Source organism: Mustela lutreola, chromosome 16, assembly GCF_030435805.1.
Source record: "Mustela lutreola isolate mMusLut2 chromosome 16, mMusLut2.pri, whole genome shotgun sequence".
In the NCBI taxonomy this organism is placed as follows: domain Eukaryota; kingdom Metazoa; phylum Chordata; class Mammalia; order Carnivora; family Mustelidae; genus Mustela; species Mustela lutreola.
The window spans coordinates 40,565,436-40,588,473 of NC_081305.1; the positions used below are offsets into that span (position 1 = coordinate 40,565,436).

At 45.4% G+C, this 23,038-nt stretch overlaps 1 protein-coding gene across 1 annotated transcript in view; it reads left to right on the plus strand.

Annotated features, from left to right (window-relative positions):
- The first annotated feature begins 364 nt into the window (after positions 1–364).
- The window catches only part of GPATCH1 (G-patch domain containing 1), a 43,848-nt gene continuing 21,174 nt past the window's right edge, over positions 365–23,038 (plus strand). The window contains exons 1-10 of the mRNA XM_059151927.1: positions 365–498; positions 6,293–6,427; positions 8,310–8,395; positions 11,158–11,318; positions 11,951–12,048; positions 14,504–14,562; positions 14,940–15,182; positions 16,197–16,344; positions 19,830–19,909; positions 22,532–22,736. Coding sequence (XP_059007910.1) covers positions 426–498; positions 6,293–6,427; positions 8,310–8,395; positions 11,158–11,318; positions 11,951–12,048; positions 14,504–14,562; positions 14,940–15,182; positions 16,197–16,344; positions 19,830–19,909; positions 22,532–22,736 — 1,288 coding nt within the window. The 5' untranslated portion in view covers positions 365–425. The remainder of the gene's footprint in view (positions 499–6,292; positions 6,428–8,309; positions 8,396–11,157; positions 11,319–11,950; positions 12,049–14,503; positions 14,563–14,939; positions 15,183–16,196; positions 16,345–19,829; positions 19,910–22,531; positions 22,737–23,038) is intronic.

Sequence of the window (23,038 nt, forward strand, 5' to 3'; positions counted from 1 at the left end):
GCACTTTCCCAGCAGGTGGCGGGGTGGGGGTGGGAGTGAAGGTGGGACCCGAGGTTGCGAGCAGGGAGGTGGGGGAGGGGGGTCGGGGGCCAGCGGGTGGGGGCGGGCATACAACACCCGGCACCAGCCCCGCGGCGGGACTTCTGGGGGGCTTCCAGCTTCTCCCAAGCGCCTCCTCCTGACCGGCTCAATGCGGAGCTAGGATGGGATGTCGTGGCTGCCAGAGTCCGCGAGGCAACTCCTGCGGCGTCCGGCTCTGGTTAAGACGGGGTGGAGAACTACCAAGCGCGGGGCGAGAGGCAGATCTGCGGACACGTTCCTGCACCTGCACTCACAGCTTCGTTTAGGTTCGCGGAGAAAGGGCTGAAGGTTTTAGGTCCTTCGAGGCATCCGTAGCGAGGGGGCGGGGCCCGGAAGGGAGCAGCATGGCGGCGCTGGACAGTGACAGCGATGAGGACTTAGTCAGCTATGGGACCGGCCTGGAGCCGCTGGAAGAAGGTGCGAGCCAGATTGGTCGCTGGGGTCTGTGAGAAACAGGTCCAGAATTCCGGGCAAAACCGCTCAACCCTGTGCCGGGCCTCGGGTGGCCCCGTGGGCAAGGCTCTCTCGCTACTGGTGTTGGGAACAGAGACGAGAGAGACGTGCGGTGTGCTTTGGGGTGCTCACGTTCTGGAGGGATGGATAAGAGACTCTGAAGGGTGGGAAACAGAAAGATGACGAAACGGGCTCGTGTGAGAACCGGGGTGGGTGGTCGGGCATTGTCTTCCCTAGGAGAGGACGTTTGAGCTCCGACTTGAAACAGAGGAAGGAACCAACCATATGAAGATTTGGGTAGAAGAACATTTCAATCAAAGAGAGCAGCGGGTGCAAAATTTCTGAAGTCGGAGCCAGTTTGAAAAATTGAGGGACAGGCAGGACTGGTGTGGGTGGAGCCGACGACACCAGTGGGAGACTGGTAGAGATGATGTCAGAGGGGGAGGCAGGGGCTGCATCTACTTAGTATGATGTTTGGGTTTTATACTGAGTGTTGAAGAGTCATTGCGGGGTTTTACACAAGGGAGAAATGTATATTTTTAAGATCATTTAGCCCTCGATTTTGAGAATAGGTGGGCTGGGGAGTGGTGGGCAAAACTGATTGAGGGAGATTAGCAGAAAGAAAAAGAGGTCTTGAGATGATGATGGCTTGGACTGGGGTGTTAGCAGTGGAGGGGATAAGTAATGGTCTGGGTAGAGGTGTAGGTTGAAGGCAGAGCAGACCAGACTTGCTGCTGAAATATAGAGGTGAGGGAAAGGTGAGATAAGGTTTTCTCCCATGTTTCTGGGCTGATCCATTAATGACTCGATTTGTTCAGCAATGAGTGCCCAGTAAGGACTGATGGCAGTTCTAGTCCTGTGGGAAGGACCAAGGAAGCATGTTGGCTAGGAGTTACTTGCAAGCCTTCTGTTGGTGGGATCTTATTCTCCACCCTGATTACATTTTACCAGGTTAGTTGTACTTCTGTACTTTCCACTGATTACCCTTTTGTTTCCTACAAGCAGTTCCAATCATTAGAAAATTTTACTGGACGCTAACCCTACTTCTACTCTCTGCTTACAAAAGACAGAGGGACACTAGTCTTCTGAAAGCTTCTTAAGTGTTTGAAGACAGCTCTTGGATTTCCTCTAAGACATCTCTGTACTGCACTCAACACCCTTTAATATATTCAGTTTATTTTTTTTAAGTTTTTATTTATTTTTTTGACAGGTACACTGAGTAGGGTGCCCAATGTGGGGCTCAATCTCAGGACCCTGGGATCATGACCTGAGCCAAATGCAGAGACTTAATGACTGAGCCACCCCCGAACCCCAATATATTCAGTTTAAAGCCCTGGAAACACCAATTTGTCAGAGCTTTTCTCTAAGTATGGGACCAGAGTGTGGGTGGAGCAGGGCTACCATTGGTATGTCCTTCATTCTAGACTGTACTTCTTTATTTTTAATTTTTATTATTTTTTAAAGATTTTATTTGACAGAGAGAGAGAGAGAGAGAGCACAAGCAGGGGGGAGCCTCAGGCAGAGGGAGAGGGAGTGCAGACTCCCCATTGAGCAGGGAGCCCAATGCGGGGCTTGATTCTAGGACCCTGGGATCATGACCCGAGCTAAAGCCAGTTATTTACCTGACTGAGCCACGCAGGTGCCCTAGACTGTAGTTTTTAACACAGGCATTACATTAACTTTACTGGCAAACACATCACCTCATGCTCTCAAAGAATTTGTTGACAGAGATCCTGTATTGGAAGTTTTAAATCTAGTTGAAACAAAAGTAGGAGTTTTGTAAGTGCTACCTTATATGATATAGACAGTAAATAGCCTACACAAGCTGGCAGAGAACCCTGAGAAAGCAGGATGGGATTCCTTGAAAACTGGTAGATCTCGCTATTCAGAAAGAGGGCAAGAGTTAAACATGCATGGGTGAAGGTTATTACAGCCAGGCTGGGCAGCTGTTAATACATTTCTGTATTTCTGGTTCACACTTGTTTCCTTGTGAGTGACATATTGTAAGCCATCAACTATTTGACCTACATTCTTCTAATTCTTCCTATTTGATGATACACAGAATCTGAAATGAAGTCTAATGACCTAACCACGCTTTTGAAATGGAAGGAAGGGGCATTGGATTTGTAGACCCTTTATGCCCCCAGCCTAAGATCATTCTTTAACTTCCCAGCATTGGTAGTTTTGAAGATTGAGTCATTGTTTCCTATGCACTTTGATGTGTAAATGCACTCTGAGTGCATTTTACGGTGTAACATACTAGACCAATAATCACTTTTCCTTCTGCTTTGAAGTTTTAGTGATAGGTTAGATAAACATTGGTAGAGGAGGGACTCTACTACTTAATTAAAGTTGCTGCTACTGAGAGGAAGTTTTACTGGTTAAGAGACAGCGGCCAAACCGTCTGTCACACACAGACCCATAGACACATAGGCTCTCTGGCCTGGAGGGAAGAGGGCACCAGTACTTACCTCTCTCATTAGATACCTCATTAGTTGCCTCTGGAGTTCTCCTCATCTCTGGTTCATCCTGTACTCAGATTAACTTAAGGACAATTTTCCTCCTTGACGTTATGGCTCTCCCACTTAAGACTATCTGTGGTTTCCCCCCCACTGCCAGGACATACCACAGACCCTGAAGCACTGAGTTTGAGGCCTTCTGCACTATCTGCCCTTCTAGTTCCATCTTCTGCTCCTTGCTTGCCTTCCAGTCAGACTGGACGACTTTTTCAAAACATCTGATGTTATCTTTGTAGACTTCCTGTTTACTGATGGAGTTAATGCTTCTATTGGGAATTGTGTCTCTATCAGTAGTTATCAGATCCTGCTCAGGAGGGAGACTATGAAGTGGTTCTTGAACATCATGGGAAGAGTTCCTGTATATTCAGGTCTCCTCTGCTGGGCTCTGAGGGCCCTGAAAACAGGGACAGAGTTGTGGTTGGTTTTCCACACCCAAAGCCTAGTACAGGGCTGCTTCCATGGTGAAAGAGTCCAGGTGATGTCCCTGGCTTGGAAGCAGAATTGAGATCTGATTGCAACTTTGTGCTTATTAGCTATGGACATGGGGGCAGTTACTGAATCAGAGCGCCCTTATCGGGTACGATGAGTGAGATAATATGTGTGAAAAGAAGGGATTAGTTGTTATTAGTAGCAGTAATTATAAGAGGGCCTGGCTAAAATGTCACCTCCTCCCCAGAGTTCTTTCCTGATGTGATTAGAGGTGGCGTCTCCCTGTGGGGCTCCTGCCTGCCATGCTGGTCGGCCCTCAGGATCTGCTGCCATAGGTTCCACCTAGTTGTCTGCAGATCTTATCCCCCCTCCTGATTAAGAGCACCTTGAGAACTGAGTAAGAATAGCACCTCTCATTGGCAGGCCCTGCCCAGTGGTTCTCAGTCGGGGCTGATTTTGCCTCTCAGAGGACATTTGGCAAAGCCTGAAGACATTTTTGTTGTCAAGCCGGGCGGGGGGAGCCACGCTTCCTGGCTGGGGTCTGGTGTTCCAAGTCAGGGATGCTGCTGACCATCCCACGGTGCACAGGACTGTCCTACCACAAAGAATCAGCCAGTGCTGACTGCCGATAGCACTGAAGTTGAGAAACCTTGCCTTAGCCAGGAATCATGCCAGGGGCAGGCGTGGTAGTGGATCATGTGAAATGCATTTCTAAGCAACAGTGACAATCTTGGATTAGGGGGCCCAAGTTGTAATTTAGCTCTTTAGAGTGAAATGAAATTGTAGCTGATATTGACCGAGCTTCGCTATGACTAGACATTGTGCTCAGGCCTCTGCATGTGCGCCAGCCGACCAGGTAGGTTCTGTTTTTCACCCTACTTCTATTTCTTATTTATTTATTTTTTATTATGTTCAGTTAACCACTGTAGAGTACATCATTAGTTTTTGTTGACGTGGTCAGTGATTCATTAGTTGCATGTAACCCAGTGCTCATGATAGATAGCACTTGCCCTCCTCAGTACCCATCACTCAGCTACCTCATCCCCCACCCCCTGCCCCCTTCCCTACTTTTACAGTTGTGGAGGGTGAGGTTTAAAGAGCTCGAGTTACTTGCCCAAGTTCACCAAGCTGGCAGTAATAAGAGAGGGGGATTTGAATCCAGATCTCCTGGTCTTCAGAACCTGAGCTTTTGACTGCCCTGCTATGGGTTATTACTCCAGAAATGACTTAAAGACCTCAAAAGTTACTAGGAAGAATTTAGGACTGTAAGGCTATAAGTTCCTCTACTTTTTGTTCCACCTTCCAGAAGGAGTAACTGGCTTAATTATTGAAATAACAGGTACACATGGGCTTTCCTACTGCATATCATCATCATAATAATAGTAATAATAATAATAATAATAATAATAATAATGGCAGCTAGTATTTTAAAAGTGTTTATTGTGTATCTCTTCTTGCTAAGCAGTTTATAGGCATTATCCTACTCCATTTGCATAACAACTCTATGAAATAGCTATTACTATTCATGTCAGGGGGCAAAGAGAAGTCAAGATGATGGAAGTCCTGGTGCTGGGAAGGTCGGGTGAGAGCGCTGTTGCTCTCAACTCCCCGCCTTTAACTGCTCTCTTACTTGCTTTCTGTGCTGAATGTTTTTTTTTTTTTTTTTTTTTTTAAGATTTTATTTATTTATTTGGCAGACAGAGATCACAAGTAGGCAGAGATCCAGGCAGAGAGGGAGAGAGAGAGGAGGAAGCAGGCTCCCCGCTGAGCAGAGAGCCTGATGTGGGGCTCCCAGGACCCTGAGATCATGACCTGAGCCGAAGGCAGAGGCTTTAACCCACTGAGCCACCCAGGTGCCCCTGTGCTGAATGTTTGAAAGTAACTTGATGGTTACTTTTTATTTTAAATAGATTCAGAATTCAGAATTGCAGTTGATAAAATGAGGCCGTAATGTATGTCATAGGGCCTAAAAGTTTACTTAAGGAACTTTTAGACTTTACTGAGTTCCTTTCTGCTTGTGTGTTGTAGCAACCCATCCCTGTTCAGGAGGGCAGGAAAGGATTAAGTCTAAAGAGTAGTAACTATGGAATCAGGAGATTGCCAGAAATAAGGAAACTCTTAAGGTTTGGGGAGAACAGGCAATATCAAAGGAAAAAATCTGGACTCGGGATGCTGTGAAGTTCTAGAAGAGATACAGAAGGGTTCCTTCTGTCCCAAAGCTCTGTGTGCCAAGTGTCAGCCCAGTGACTTGTCTCCAGCACTGCCTGTGGAGTTTACCTCCATCTGTTGGAACCTCCCCATCAACCAGCATGTAATTCAGTTTACATGTTGGAATTTTGTGGGAATCAGGCCGTTCTTGCTAAAATGTTTATCTGATGCAGATAAGAAATATCTGTATTTGCCTTAGAACTCTGAAGAAGCTTGATACCATGTGTTACTTCCTAAACTATATAAGCAGGTAAAGTCTAGGAATAAAAAACTTAGTTAAAATTATTATACTTGGGGGGCGCCCGGATGGCTCAGTTGGTTGAGCACTCTTGCTTTCAGCTCAGGTTGTGATCTCAGGGTGGTGGGATCCAGCCCTGCATTGGGGGCTGTGCTCAGTGTGGGGTCAGGTTCAGATTCTTTCTCCCTCTCCTACTGTCCCTCCCCACCATTCTCTCTCAAATAAATAAATAACTCTTTTAAAAAAATTGTTATATTTGAAATTACAAGAAGTGAACAGGTCATTATGTTTAAGAAATGACATTTTGTCTGAAGTTTTTCTAATCCGCCATCCCCTTCTCTCTCACCCGAAATATTTTTTTCAGGTGAAAGACCAAAGAAACCAATTCCTCTTCAGGATCAGACTGTCAGAGATGAAAAAGGAAGATATAAACGATTTCATGGAGCGTTTAGCGGAGGTTTCTCTGCTGGGTACTTCAACACTGTTGGCTCAAAGGAAGGTATGATTTTCCTGCTTGGAGCTCTAAAATTGCTGAAGCAAATGACTGAAATAGCATAAGTTTCTCCCCCTCTTCCACCTCTCCCTTTAAAAACAAAAACTAACAAACAAAAAAACCTTCCTTAAACACTTTAATATACACACACCATAGATTTTTGTGTTCTTTTAGCCTTTGGCATGTATGCAAGAGTCCACTGGTGTGTCGTTCATTATAATCCAAGAGGGAAAGTTTTCCTTCACTTAAAGAAAAGAAAAAAGATGCATTCTAACCAGATGTTTAAGTGATGATCATGACTTCCATTGTCTGTCCCATCCTGCCGGCAACACACGAAGTTGCTTTCACATACATTCACTTAGGTAACCTTCATCTCACATGACTCAGTGACTGAGGAGGACAGATGTCAGAGTTGCTGTGTGGATGAGGCCACTGAGGGTCAGAGATGCTCCCTCCTAACCCTGGGGACCACAGCAGCACTTGTCAGCGCCTGCTCTCCACCTGAAGAAAAAATCAGTTACAATTTTCACATTACGCAGTAGTTAATAAGCTCTGCCTTGTTTAAAGTAATGCGTGTTTTTTAAAAAATGTTCTCATATAGGAACTGGAAGAAAATGGCTTTTTTATGTCCAATACAAGGGTTGGATGAACCGAGTAATTCCTGTAGCAGTTGTTAAGAAGAAGATAGAGCAGTTCTTTTATAGATATGTACAATAACTTGTATAGAACAACAGTACAATAAAGATGAAAAAAGCAGTGTAGGAAAGCAAGAACAAGCCACGTGAGGAAAATAGTTGGGGTCGATAAGGTGGTTTCAAGTTCAGCATCCAGAAAGAGAAGTTCAGTGAGCAAATGATCAAGGTATTTGACCAGTCTACTCCAGAAATGCTAGAAAAGCTATGGAATAGTCAGTCTTACTGTTAGGAAGGGCCAAGGTAAGTGACTAAGGAACTATTAAATTAGCGTACTTATTTTTAACATTAAAATGTAAAAAATGGCGGTAGGGTTTGTGAAGGAAGAAGGACTCAGATACACTGCTGACTGTTGCAGTTATAGCCGTGCTGTCCGCTGTAGTAAGACCAGCTCAAGTGATCGTCGGGTAGACTGTAATAGGTTAATACTCTGCAGTATCTCTACCCTGAGGACTGTGAAGAAATCAGGCAGAGACTACAGAACTCCAAATTGGAGGAAGGCAGTAGCCTGGGAAAGCTGATCCCCATTCCTGGGTAGCTGGGGGTGTCTCCCATGCCTGCCCAGAAACCTGCTCTGCCCACTGACCAACAGGGGGTCTGCCCCATACTCCTTAGGTCCATAAGACTCTAATAGGAAATTAGAGAGGAGGTGTGTCAGTTGTAGAGAAAACGAAAAGAATCCAGACACCTTTGACCTCCAGACCGTTCTCATTGTGTAAGCATGGCACATGCTTGGTGACTGTGGACAGGGAGCAGGAGTGGTGTTACAGGACTCGGGACTGGGACTGAACTGGGGGCCTTGGGTGGGCACAGCTGCCCTTAGACTAGCCAGGTTGAGTCCCTGTGTTGCTTCTCTGACTCTGGTTCTAGCTACCCTTTCATTGCTGACTCAGGTACCCTGACATAGTATTTTGGCAATATGCTAAATAAGTTGGTATCTGTTGCTATCATGCTGGTCTCCAAGTAGCCCTGCCTTTTAAGGTGACCTTGCACCTTTTTACTCACATCTACTTGTAAAAAGATTGCCACATTCACTGTAATAATTTGATTATTATGTAATTATGTCCGTAGGAGCAGGGAGATGGGAAGGAGCTAAGAGTTTATAGGTCAGGGGGTCTCCAGCCCGTAACTGCAGTGTTATTGAATAATTTAGTTATAAACCAAAATTGTAATATTCTAAATGCTTTTCTTCCAAGGATGGACACCCTCTTCTTTCGTGTCTTCACGACAGAACAGGGCAGACAAAGCTGTTCTTGGTCCAGAAGATTTTATGGATGAAGAGGTGGGTATGCAGAACTTTCATGACCACTTAGCCAGTGGGATGTGTACATTTGCCTGTTGTAGCACCTATGCTTTCCCCAGAACATTCAGTGGATAATGTAATGCCTTCTTTGTTTGCGAGGCTTTCTTTCTTTCTTTTTTTTTTTTTTTAAAGATTTTATCTATTTATTTGAGAGAGAGACAATGAGAGAGAACATGAGAGGCGAGAAGGTCAGAGGGAGAAGCAGACTCCCCACGGAGTTGGGAGCCCGGGACTCCAGGACCGTGACCTGAGCTGAAGGCAGTTGCTCAACCAACTGAGCCACCCAGGCGCCCCGAGGCTTTATTTTTTACGTATTTGGACTAGTGTGCTCTGTACATCAATGGATTTGTGTTCACTGGGAGAACATCTTACGCTGGGGCCAGTTTCTTTTTTTTTTTTTTTAAAGATTTTATTTGTCAGACAGAGATCACAAGTAGGCAGAGAGGCAGGCAGAGAGAGAGAGGAGGAAGCAGGCTCCCCGCGGAGCAGACAGCCCGATGCAGGGCTCGATCCCAGGACCCTGGGATCACGACCCGAGCCGAAGGCAGAGGCTTTAACCCACTGAGCCACCCAGGCACCCCCACTGGGGCCAGTTTCTAAAGTTAAGAGTGGAGAGGGGGGCATCTGGGTGGCTCAGTGGATTGAACCTCTGCCTTTGGCTCAGGTCATGATCTCGGGGTCCTGGGATCAAGCCCTATGTCAGAAATCTCTGCTCAGCAGGGAACCTGCTTCCCCTCTCTCTCTCTGCCTGCCTCTCTGACTACTTGTGATCTCTGTCTGTCAAATAAATAAATAAATAAATAAACAAATAAATCTGTTAAAAAAAAAAAAAGAGTGGAGAGGAAAGTCGTTTATAGGCTAACTTCCTTGAAAAGGCCCCAATAGCCCCCTCAGTGCAGCACCCACGCAGCTTCTGGGCATGTTGCAGTTGAAGGAACCAGGAGCCACTAGACCAGCAAGGAGCGAAAGGAGCCACATGCATCTGGGCCCATCATTAAAGCAATGATGACTGCCACCTTCTTAGGGGTAAATTGGGGCTGGTGAGGGGGAGGTGTCCTATCGGCCTGTGGGATGGGTTCCAGTTTGTTTTAAAATTAAACCTCTGTTGCCTTAAAACCTAGTTGTGGATTCATTTGTGATAAAGATTAGATCAAACACTATTAACATACTTTAGGCTGCAGGTAAGAGGCAAGCCGAGGTCCCCTTCCTATTTGACTAGCATAATCTATAAGGAAGCATGACTCATGCAACAAGACGTCTAGATGTCAGTGAGCTCCCAGGTCCTCTCTTCTCAGCCATATTCTGCAAGTCAGCTTGTCCTCATACTAGCCCTCCCTGTGGTGCCACCGTGGCAGCAAGAGTTCCAGATGGCACATCCAGGATGCCAGTATCCACTGGAAGGAGGACGTTTTCCTTGGTTATCTTTTCTTGAGAGCAAGGAAACCATTCACATGAGTCTTGCCATGGATTTTCCCTCCTGTCTGCTTGGGCAGATTGTGGTTCTGTTCTGTTCTGTTTTGTTTTTTTTAAAGATTTATTTATTTATTTTTAGAGAAGGTGAGAGAGCACACAGGGTCGAGGAGGGAAGAGAGGAAGAGAGGAAATCTTGAGCAGACTCCCCGCTGAGTGAGAGCCCAATGTGGGGCTCCATCTCCTGACCCTGAGATCATGACCTGAGCCCAAACCAAGAGTCAGATGCCAACTGAGCACCCCCCCCCCCAGGTGCCCCGGGCAGGTTTACCTGCTCATTCTTCTTTTTTTTTTTTAATATTTTTTAAATTTTTAATTTATTTGACAGACAGAGATCACAAGTAGGCAGAGAGGCAGGCAGAGAGAGGAGGAAGCAGGCTCCCTGCCAAGCAGAGAGCCCGATGCGGGACTCAATCCCAGGACCCTGAGATCATGATCTGAGCTGAAGGCAGAGGCTCAACCCACTGAGCCACCCAGGCGCCCCTTACCTGCTCATTCTTAAAGCAGTCCTTGGCAAAGGAATTGGGCTCCAAAGACAGGCTTAGAAAAGATATGAATCCCCCACTGGCTAGCCTTCCTCTGGTCCCAGCACAAGTACCGGCACACCACTCGGGGAGTGCATGGTGGCAGAGAGGAAGGCAGGCACCTGCACACTTCAGAGCTCTGTGAGGAATGCAGGAGAGGCATAGACTAGTGGAAAGGCAGCCAACAGGAAAATGCAAAAACACTTCAAAGTAGCATGTAGGTGTGCTGAGGAATGCTTGCTGGCTGTGGCTCTATTTGCCCTCTGCACTCTGATCTTTGAAATATTGTCCAAGAGGAACACACTTACTTACTGTAAAAGTAATTAGTGTATTTTAATTACTTCCTGTCTTCCTAGCTTGGCTGTGCCTCTTGTGGGCTCACTGAGTGACCATTGTCATGCCCTGTCCTCTGCCACTGTCCTTAGCTTAGGCAAGGTTGCCAAAGCAGATGTAAAGTCAGCTGCTCCACTGATCGTCAATGCAGCTGTGCAGTTTCTGTTTGTGTGTTTATTTGTTGAAGTTTTTATTTACTCATTTATGTAATCTCTACACCCAACATGGGGCTCGAACTCACGACCCTGAGATCAAGAGTCCTGTGCTTTTCTGACTGAGCCAGCCAGGTGACCCATCAGTTGTGTAGTTTTAATATTTTTTTTTCTTTTAAGAAATAAAGGCATCTAATGTATTACGGTTAATCACTTACCAAATGATGTAAGTAATTCTGTCTGAATTTTTTTTTTTTTTAAGGATCTTAGTGAATTTGGGATAGCACCTAAAGCGATTGTTACCACGGATGATTTTGCTTCCAAAACCAAAGATAGAATACGAGAAAAGGCCAGGCAGTTAGCAGCTGCTACTGCCCCCATTCCTGGAGCTACTCTGCTTGATGACCTCATAACACCAGCAAAGTGAGAAGAATTTAATTCTAACTTTTCTGATCTTGGCATATGTATAATGATCCTAATTAGGAGTAGTTTGGTTACAAGTGGGAGAAGCCTAGCTTGAGTGCCTAACGGGGTTTTGCCAAGAGGATCTTTGCATTTTTATTGCACGTAGTGTGTTCTAGAGCTCCAGTGAGTAGCTGTGCTGCTGGGGTTTAGGGAGGCTGGTGTGCTGTTAGGAACTGGGGTGCCTTCCCTTCCTCTCTCTCAGAAGCCTCGAGGGCTCTCTCCTGTCTGCCTCATCCTACCTGCTCTTTTTGCGTATCTCCTTATTCTGCTCTTAGGCGTGTGGCCTGATGTGTCTGCCTCAGATGCATGGTTTCCCAGGCCACAGACTTGACAAGGACCATATAGAGTCCCCAGGTGTCCATTCCAAAGGCCCAGCAGAGGGGGCATCCCCAGGTTGGGTGTGCACCCAAATCTGGTCAGCTGTGGCTGGCACAGCACGGCCTTGTGGGGCTGATGTGGAGGTGGGTTGGGCTGTATTAAAGGGCTCAGACACAAGGGTGTGAGCTAGACAGGGACTGAAAGGCCGCTTATTTCCTACTGTCCTCTAGTATCATAAAAGGAAGTTCACATTCAGTACCTTGATATCCTAGATTATCTATAGGTTTTGAATTGCTGAGAAAAATGGGTTGGAAAGAAGGACAAGGAGTTGGACCTCGAGTAAAGAGAAAACCACGCCGACAGAAACCTGGTATGTATATTGATTTCCATTCATTCTGTAGCATAGTTTCTTCTTGTTGTTTTTTTGAGAGAGTGAGAGAGGGAACATGAGCGTATGTGGAGGGTTGGGGGGGGTGAGGTGTGGCAGAGGCAGAGGGAGAAGCAGACTCCCTGCTGAGCAGGGCATCTGACACAGGGCTCCATCTGCGAACCCTGAAGTCATGGCCTGGGCCAGAGTCAGCCACTTAACTGACTAAGCCATCAGGTGCCCCTGTAGCATACTTTTTTTTAGAATTGACAGACAGAGATCACAAGTAGGCAGAGAGGCAGGCAGAGAGAGGGGGGGAAGCAGGTTCCCTACTGAGAAGAGAGCCTGATGTGGGACTTGATTCCAGGACCCTGGGATCATGACCTGAGCCGAAGGCAGATGCTTTAACCCACTGAGCCACCCAGGCGTTCCTGTAGCATACTTTTTTTTTTTTTTTTTTTTTAATTTATTTGACAGAGAGAGATCACAAGTAGGCAGAGAGAGAGAGAGAGAGAGAGAGGAGGAAGCAGGCTCCCCGCTTTGCAGAGAGCCCGATGCGGGACTCGATCCCAGGACCCTGAGATCACGACCCGAGCCGAAGGCAGTGGCTCAACCCACTGAGCCACCCAGACACCCCTGTAGCATACTTTTTAATGGCTCCATGTTTCTAGAAATAAAATTGCTGGGTCAAGTTGTATGCCTATACTATTGATTGTTAAACAAGGGGGTTAGAGGCACTAACCCTGTGGGTGATCGGAAATCCACATATAATGTTTATTTGTTTGTTCATTTGTTTCTTTTTGAGTCTTACTAACATACAGTGCTATATTTCCACATATTTCTTTTCACTCCCCAAAAACTTAACTGCTAATAGCCTACGTTGACCAGGAGCCTTACTGATAACATAGTCAACTAGCATGTATTTTGTATGTTTTATGTATTCTATACTTTATTCTTAGAATAAAGTGAGCTATAGAAAAAAAATTATTAAGAAATTAGAAGGAAGAGAAAATATAGTTACATTAACTGTACTGTAAAAATTCTGTGTATAAATGGACCTGTGCAGTTCAAACTTCTGTTGTTCAAATATCAACTGTATTTTAAAAATTTTTTAAATTTGAGTACAGTTGACACATAGTGTTACATTGGTTTCAGGTGTGTACATCCTAGTGATCTGACAAGTCTAAACGTTTTGCTGTGCTCACCACCAGCGTAGCTACATCTGTCACCACACAATGCTATTATAATATCATTGACTCTGTTTCTTGTGCTGGGCCTTTTAGTCCCGTGACTTACTCATTCCATAACTGGAGGCCTTTATCGCCCACTTGCCTTCACCCATTTTGCTTCCTTCCCTCTAGCAATCATCAATTTGTTCTCTGTATTTATAAATCTGATTCTGCTATTTGTTTGTTTGTTTGGTTGGTTTTTTTTGGATTCCACATATGGTGAAGTCATACGATACTTATCTTTCTCAGTCTGACTTACCTCACTTAGCATAATACCCTTAAGGTCTGTCCATGTCACAGAAGGCATGATCTCATCCTTTTTTATGGCTGTGTAGTATCCCATTGCATACTTAGATGTACCCCATCTTTCTTATCCATTTGTTTGTTGATGGATGCTTAGGCTGCTTCTGTATCTTGGCTGTTGTAAATAATGTTGCAATAAACATAGGGGTGCCTGTATCCTTTCAAAGTAGTGTTTTTTTGTTTTTTGGATAAATACCCAATAGAGGAATTACTGGATCACATGGTGTTTCTGTTTTTATTTTTATTTTTAATTTATTTTTAAAAAGATTTTATTTATTTATTTGACAGAGAGAGAGAGAGAGACCACAAGTAGGCAGAGCAGTAGGCAGAGAGAGGGGGAGAAGCAGGCTCCCTGCCAAGCAGAGAGCCTGATGTGGGGCTCGATCCTAGGACCCTGAGATCATGACCTGAGTTGAAGGCAGAGGCTTAACCCACTGAGCCACCCACGCACCCCGGTGTTTCTGTTTTTAATTTTTTGAGGAACCTCCATACTGTTTTCCACAGTAGCTCTACCAGTTTATATTCCCAAGAAGTTAACTGTATTTTGAGGCTTTCTGTGTGTCATGTGTAACAGCCTTCTGGAAGCATTGTACCAGTTTGTATTCCTGCTAGCACCAAGTGAAACCGTTTCCTATTCTTGTCAAAATTGTGTCACAGTTTGACAGGGTGATTTTCTGTTGATTTCTTGCCCTTGGTCTCCCCAGCCAGATGACAGAAATAGCTTCCTTCAGGTTCTCCGTGGTGCTGGGGCAGTAGTGGTGAGTCATGGAGCGTGGGTGGCACACAATTCCTGAGTGATTTGTCTCTGACCCTAGAGCCCGAGCAGCTTTTATAAGGGCTTCCGTGGACCTCTAAACAGCGTCAGTAATTCTGGTTTCTTTATTTTCAATTGCTTGCAACCAATGTATCTGAAATCTCTTTTGTAGATCCTGGAGTAAAAATCTATGGCTGTGCCTTACCCCCTGGAGGCTCTGAGGGATCTGAGGTATTATATGGGATGACTGACCTTGAATTTGGTATAGAAACATCTGTTTCCTCATGAACATGAAATTTTAGTGTTGGAAATAATTTTAGAAACCAGTTGGATCCCAAAACAGTGAAATACCCTCACCCTGAAACTACCTTCACGTCAGAGAATGCATTCAGCAACATGCCAGCACCGTACATACCCAAGTCTGTTCAGATTGTTAAAATGGCACTGATTGTGTTAGTATCAAGAACTTGATTTAGTGATTTGTGATAGAGGAAAAGAAAGTTCGGTCAGTGTTCTGTTTGGAATTAATAATTTGAAAATAGTATTTTACAGAACTTTGTACCAGTCAGTGAGTCACCTTCATTGCATTTTTTCGTCACTGTGAGCAGGAGGAAGATGATGACTATGTGCCTGAAAATGTGACCTTTGCCCCCAAAGATGTCACACCTGTGGATTTCATACCTAAAGATAATGTGCATGGACTGGCTTACAAGGGCCTGGATCCCCACCAAGCATTGTTTGGAACTTCGGGAGAACATTTTAATCTTTTCGGTGGGGGACCCCAGGGGACCAGCAATCTTCTTGGAGAGATTGGAGTGAATAAAGGAAGAAAACTGGGAATCTCAGGCCAGGTAGAAGTTTCTGTTTCATGAACATGGAAATGTCAACAGTGAGAATGCTTTCCATATCATATTATATATACGGTAGTCACTCATTATTCATTGACTAACAGGAAGACTTAGAAGTAGTTCTGTTTTCTATACAGTCTTTTATGAAGACATGTAAAGCACACCTTCCTGATTTTACTGCTGACATCCTGTGACCTAATGTTCTTGATGGAGTTGTGTGTTCCCAGGACTGAGGACTGCTTTCCCACACCCATGTGGGGCTGAACAGAAAAAACACACTTCCCCCTTTGATTTAATTAATAGTCAAATTGCAATCTGTCTCTCCAAATTCAAGTCCAAGTTTTACTACCTCTCAGACTGTTTCCTAGTGCCTCCAGCCCCACACTGGGAACATGAGTGTATATTTCACTTGGGAGACTTGCTTTTTACCTTTGAGGAAATGGAGAGCTTTCCTTGATGGTCTGTGCTCTCACATTAATTTAGAGGCTTTTCTTAAATTATATTTAGCAGATTTTGTCATTGCCTTTTCTTTCCTATACATGTTTTCTCCCAGTTTTTTTAAACAAGAAGTGATGCTTGCTGAAGGCTGTGTCCCACGATGATTAGGAGTTCTTACAATAGCTGTTTCAGTAGTGGTAGCCTTCAGATCTTGCTCTCCAGCCCTGGCTACACTGAACAGTAGATGAATATTCTACCTTTCTTCTTTTGGAGGCCCTCTTCTCCTGCATTGCTGCTTGGATGTGTTCTCCACACCTTCCTGTGTTAGGACCCAGACGGGTAGCTGCCGCTGGGCCCAGAGGACAGCCCCACTGCTGGAGGCCTGGCATTCACTTCTGGCTGTTGTTTCCAAGATAACTTGATTCTGTGTGTCAGTCTAGTCTCCCACTTCCCTTGTCTGTTGGTGATCTTGGGGTGCTAATGTGGTCTATTCAGTTACATCCTTAAAGTAGCTTTATCCTTCCACGGAGACACACCCTAAAACCTGTAATTGCTCAGTTCAGAACCTTGTTTTTGAAGGCTTTTGGTGTTGGTGCCCTGGAAGAGGAAGATGATGACATCTATGCCACAGAAACTTTATCCAAATATGACACCATTTTGAAGGATGAGGAGCCTGGAGATGGACTGTATGGCTGGACAGCACCTAGGCAATATAAAAGTCAGAAAGGTAATTCCACAGACCCACAACTGGTGGTAGGACCACATGTCAGGGTATTATAGGAAGAAGGGGTTGCAGCATTGATGCTGGAGTGTCAGCCTCTGTGGAGTTGGGAGTTGTGGGTAAAAGATGCTGGGTGAGAAACAAGATGGGGAGAAGAGAGGCCCAGTGCAGGGGGTAAGGCAGAAGCTAGATGTAAACCAGGGGTGGGGTTGGGGGGAAGCCAGAGCCAGCTGTTGAGACGAGGCTGAGGTTGGGGGGGGAAGAGGTCTGGAATCAGGGAAGGAGTGAGTATGAGGGCAGGTGCTCGTGCTGTGGGGTAGAGGTAGCATGGGGTCAGAGGGAAGCTGGAGGACCTGGGCAGTGGGCCAAGGTAGGCCAGCTCAGGCAGCAGGTCAGAGGCTGGACGTGGGGGCCTACAACAAGGGGATCATGGCGCCCAGCCTGTCTTGCCACTTGAGTCCCTGGCTCTTAGGAGGCTCTCATTGGGCTAGGAAGCGGACACCTCTCAACGCAACTTAGATTTCAAGTCAGAGTCTGTCAGGATTTGGATCGTATAGTTCTAAGTAGTAGTTCAGTGTTTCTTTCCAGAAAAGGTGTAGGGAGGAGACAGCGTGGGGCCGGTATGAGTAACATGCAAATTGGTGTCATGTGACTGGATTTGGATGGCAGGGGTGAGAGGAACCTTGGGTGAGGCTCATAACCTCTCTGGGCATCATTTGTAAAGTGACGATCACATCCACTCTGAGGGTCATTGTGAGGGTTAAGTGGCATAACTCCATGCTGGGCATAGTACCTGGCCAAGGACTGAATAAAGAGCACCCACTCTTCTTTGGTTAGAATAGAATAGTAAGAATAGAATAGTAAGAAGCACCTAAGTGAGATAAGGAGGCGACTGCTGAGATAGACCATCTTCTAGCTGTCCTCCCATCAAATCTGATCGAACTCCTGTAAAATACATCTGAAACATATATGTTGGAATAATCTAAGTGAGCCAAGCGTAACTTCCCGAAAGGATACCCATTTTGCGTGTCTGGAAGACAAAAAGGCTCAAAACAGTTTTTAGAGGTAGTTTGCTTAATGGCTGTGAACACATGTTCTGAAGACAGACCACCTCCGCTCCAGCCCAGGCTCTGCCCTGTTCTCAGCTGTGGCCTCGGGCAGGCTACTTCATCTCCCTCTGCCCCAGTGTCCTTGCCTAGACAGTGGGCATGACCAGGGCACACCCATGGGGCTGGTAACGAACAGAAAAGGCTTAAGACATGCTGGGCACCTCTGTAAGTGTCGGTGACCTCTGTCCTCATCACCAAAAAAGAATCTAGGGTTTTACACAAGATGCTGGGAGAACATGCACCCGAATGTTAGTTGGTGTTACCCCTTCCTTTTCATTACCTCCATTTTCAAAATTTGCTACTAAGACTATGTATTTTTATAACTTGGAAGAAAATGTGTGGGGCTCCTGGGTGGCTCAGTTGGTTATGCGTCTGACTCTTGATTTCAGCTCAGGTCATGATCTCAGGGTCATGGGATGGAGCCCTGTATCAGGCCCTGTGCTAGGCATGGAGCTAGCTTATGTCTCTCTCTCCCTCTCCCTGTGCTCTTCCCCAGCCCCCTCTTGGAAAAAAAAAAAAAAAAGGAAAAGGAAAAGAAAAAAATTAATATATTAGTATTATAGATTATACTAACATGTTAATTATGTATATTGATTATGTTAATATAGTAACATTACACTCCATCATAATATATTACTATGTATTAATTATGTAATACAGATATCATTGTGTATTGATTACATAATAATTTATGAATCTGTAATAGATATGCATATTGAAATCTGCCCCTGGGGCAAATCCTTGGTTTTTCCTTTATACAACACCTTTGTGCCTATTGACTGAATTCCACCCTTCCCCTCATCAAGCCCCCTCGTCAAGCCTGAGCTGGTGACTTTCCCCAACTTCCCCAGGCTCCTCTTATCCCCTCTCTGCTATAGCCCCCTCTCCTCTTCCACCCTGGGCACAACTATAGTTTTAACCTTAAGATTTTTCATTGAGTGAATCTAAATTTAGCCAATCTTCATGGTTGATTTTTTTTTTTAACTTCTAATTTTTTTTTAAAGATTTTAAAGAGAGTTCATAAATAGGCAGAGAGGCAGGCGGAGAAAGAGGGGAAGCAGGCTTCCTGCTGAGCAAAGAGCCCGATGTGGGGCTTGATCCCAGGACCCTGAGATCATGACCTGAGCTGAGGGCAGAGGCTTCAACTGAGCCACCCAGGTACCTTCATGGTTGATTTTTAAACTACTTATTTTTTTTTTCACGGTCCCTTGGCTATAATAAATATTCTAAATATTCTGTAGCTCTGTCTTTATGCACATTTGTTTCTTCTTTCTTTCTTTCTTTTTTTTTAAGATATTATTTATTTATTTGACAGAGAGCACAAGCCAGGGGCCGGGGGAGGCGGGCAGCAGAGGGAGAGGGAGAAGTAGGCTCCTTACTGAGCAGGGAGCCCTGTGCGAGACTCAGTCCCAGGATCCTGGGATCATGACCTTAGCCACAGGCAGATGTTTAACTGACTGAGCCCACCCAGGCACCCCTGCATATGGGTTTTTGACATAACCACTGTGCTCTGGAAATCTTTGAAAATCAAAGAGCCCCATCCATGAGATTGTCTCCATAACCAATGGCCGATCCCTGGCTCCAGGTCAAGAGGGGATTGGTCATTCTGTTTCCTGAGTGATCTTTGGTGATCTTTATCTCTTGTTAGATTTTCGTCTGGTAAAAAAACAAAAGCACATTTTAATCTGAGTTGGGATTAGATTACTGGCTAACCTGGTTGTACTGTCTTCTGTGGCTTTATTTGAATAGTTGCTAAGGAAATGAGGGGGGAGTCTCCCCCTGGTTCTTCACCTGGTTTTAGAAATGGCTCTTTGATGGTTATGATTTTATTTTAAACCATACTTGTCCTCTTCATGGTTTTTCTTGAGATTTTTTAAAAAAGATTTTATTTATTTATTTGACAGACAGAGATCACAGGTAGGCAGAGAGGCAGGCAGAGACAGAAGGGGGAAGCAGGCTCCCTGCCGAGCAGAGATGCGGACTTGATCCCCGGAAGGCAGAGGCTTAACCCACTGAGCCACCCACGCCCCCCTTTCTTGAGATCTTTTACTCCTGAGTCTATTCTTTGGTGCCCCTAGGCTTAGCTTAGGACCTAAGGTACTTTTTCTAGAAACTGTGTTGAGATACTTGTCTGAGAGAGCCATGGCCTCACATCCGGGGCCACCTAATCAGCCGAGGGTGCTGTGGCCAAACTGCCAGTCACTGAGTCAACAGAGGTGTGAGGGCTTGACGTACCATTCTTCTCTCCCCTTGACTTTTATCTCTGCAAGTTAATCATGTGTGACTCGTAGTATTTGTGTTCTTGGAGATAAAAAACTGACGTCTTTGGTCTTACTGTAATCTTCTTTGTTTCTGAAGTTAATCAATGACATCATTTTGTAGAATCAGAGAAAGATCTTCGATACATTGGCAAAATTTTGGATGGATTTTCCTTGGCTTCTAAACCTTTATCTTCCAAGAAAGTAAGGAAAACATTTATTTATTTCTTTATTTTACTGAGTTAGTTCTTAAAACATTTGCTGCTATATAATCTGAGCTATTGTATTAATGATTGAAGAATAAATAAATTCTGTTTTTAAAAAGCAATAATATAATGACTAGTGATTGTCCAGGTATCTAGGTAAACATATTCTGCATAAGAAATATCAGTCAGTAATCACATTGCATCCAAATTATCTAATTGCTGATCTTTTATTTTTTTAAGTTGCTAGTTTTTTTAATCCAAGCTCCAAGTAAATGGTTATAATTATATTACAAACTGGGGGGGAGGGGGAAATGGAATTGATATAATTCCAAGGGCAGTGTAACTTAAGGAAACGTAGAAAATTTCAAGAAGTCATCAAATGCCCCCATCCTGCCTCCTCCTGAATGCCATGAAGAGTGTTGGCTAGTGTGGACAGGGTTCCCTGGACTCCTCGTCTAGGCAAACAGAAGGGAGAGAGGCCACGTGCCTGCAGGCCAAGCCCCATGGAGAGCTCCTCACACGTTTCCAGAGAGAGTCCTGTTTTGTGAGATTGTTGTACAGCTTAGGCCGAATAGTACTCTCCCTGCCCACAGGAGCCCCGTGCTCACTGGCAGGCATCATGGGGTGACGGGTTCTGGGGGCTCAGGTGGGGCTCCTGGCCATTTGCCTTGTTGGCCTCCCATTTCATTTTTTAATTTTTAATTTTTTAAAAAGATGTTATTTATTTGACAGAGAGAAACAGCGAGAGGGAATACAAGCAGGAAGAGTGGGAGAGGGAGAAGCAGGCTTTCCACCGAGCAGGGTGCCCAAGGCTCGATCCCAGTACCCCAGGATTATAACCGGAGTCGAAGGCAGACGCTTAATGACTGAGCCACCCAGGAACCCCTGGCAACCCAGTTTTAGATGGTTCCATACTTTAATTTGCTCTTTGTTTCTGAATTCAGCAAACATTTGTTTAGTACCCCTGTGACTTGGCCTGTGGATTTTCAGAACAGGGGAGACCAGAGGCAGCGCAGCCTCAAGAACCACATTCCGGGTTACAGTGGCTCTGATTTGTTTAGCTGTGATGGTGTGTTGTAACAATGAGCAGAACATAATCGGAACAGTGTCGGGCCCGTCGTAAGCCGCTGTTCTTGCCAGAAATGTCAAGTAACATTAAGGGAGATTTTTTTTTTTAAGTGTCTAAAAGGAGAACAGGAAAAAGGCTGAGAAGTACTTGCTTGACCCAGGGCTCAGTAGGACCAACTCCTGGCCCCCAAGTGCAGCCTTCCCCCAGGGAGGGCGCCCGAAGCACGAATTCACTCTAGGGAGGCCCAGGTTCATGACCAGGGTGACAGGCATGGGTGGTTCCTGAAGCACTGCTTGCCAGAGTAGTGCTTTGGGCGGGAGCGATTCAGAGAAGGGCTCTGTTCACCTAGCCTTTCACAGACAGGCCAGTTTTCTACACCGTGGCCAGAAGCCCAGCCTCTGCATCCAGAGGCCAAACAGCAGAGACCGAGCAGAGTGGGGGGTGGGGGGAGGATGCTTTGAATCTCCCCGGAGGGTATTAAGAAGAGCCGGGCTGCACACTTGCTGCCCGGCCCCTCTGGATTTTTGTGTCACGGCCGTAATGGAGGGTTTTCCAGCTGCTATGGGAGTCCACGCATTCCGAGAAGGTGGCCAAGCTGAGATGATAAAGAAATGAGATCTCCTGGCAGAGATGCCAGCTCTCTTCCATGGGCTGTCATGGTCCCAGGTGCTTACCCCAACTGCATCTTTCAGCCACCTGGGGACCCCGCTGGGCACCAGCTCTTGAGGTGGGACGTGGCATCAGTGTCTTTAAACCCTTAGGGGAGCCCTGTGTGCAGCTGGGCCCCAGAATTGCAGCCAGAGAGCGTTTGGTGCGGCCCTGGTTACAGAGGTCAGGGTTTCAGGTAGCTGGAAACTCTAGAAAATGGCTTATGTAAGACTGTCTGTAAATATGTTTGTTAGACTTGGTGCAGGGAAGACCGTTCAGCACAGTGATTTAAAAGTGCCCGATACTTTTCTTGTAATGTATCTGTTCTGTCCTCATCAGTGCCCGAATTCCTCAAATACATTTCAGTTTCAGCTTTTGAATTAAAACTACCTCAGATCAAAAAATAAGTCCCCAAGCTCTAATTTGGAACTGAAATATAATTAGAAAAATAATTCTGAATTGAAAAGCAACTTATTTAAAGTTATTATTTTTTTCCCCTAAGTCTCGAATCATACTTTTCTCAATTACGTTCTGATTTACAGTCAGCCAGTTCTGCGTGTGAGCCAGTACATTGTGCTAACTCTTGTCATCTTTCTTATCACACAGAACGAGCATATTGGCATTTCTCTGTAGAAGTGGGCAGGGGTAGCATTAGAAATGTGTGGCCATTACAAAGATGCATTTCCCAGTGGCTCTCCAGATCCAGAATGGATGTTGGCTGGACACCTGGAGGGGCTCTACCCAGTGTGGCCTCCCTGGTGCAGGCTAGGCCGGCGAGGGCAGGCTTAACAACACTCACAGGTTATGGGTTTTCTTGGTTAAGTCAAACATGGTCCTCTCACAGCCTGTCTTTTCTGAGGTTTGTTTCTTGTTTTTTTGTTTTTGGTTTTTTTTTTTTTAAAGACTTACCCACCACCTGAATTGCCAAGAGACTATCGACCAGTACATTACTTCAGACCTGTGATAGCTGCAACCTCAGAGAACTCCCACTTACTCCAGGTATCATCCGAGTCAGCTGGAAAGCCAGTGCCTGACCCGGGGACCTGCAGTAGGCACCAACTGAATGCCTCCAAGAGAGGGGAGTTGCTGGGAGAAACACCTGTTCAAGGTAGGTGCCATGAAGAAGTTGAAGAGCATTACATTTACATTTATAGGGACTGGAGTTACCAAAATCAAAATGGACAGTTGTTTTCTCAATGACCAGCCTTTTAGGTGGTTTTAGGTGGTTTAGTATTCCCACATGGAGAGAACGAAATTGTGTATTATGAATGGCACAGATAGCAGTGTACGTATCCCTTACTTTTTGAAAGAATTTATTTATTTGAGAAAGAGCACACGCGCGTGCTCGCAGCATAAGCATGGGGAGTGGCAGGCAGAGAGAGAGGGAGAAGCAGACTCTCCACTAAGCAG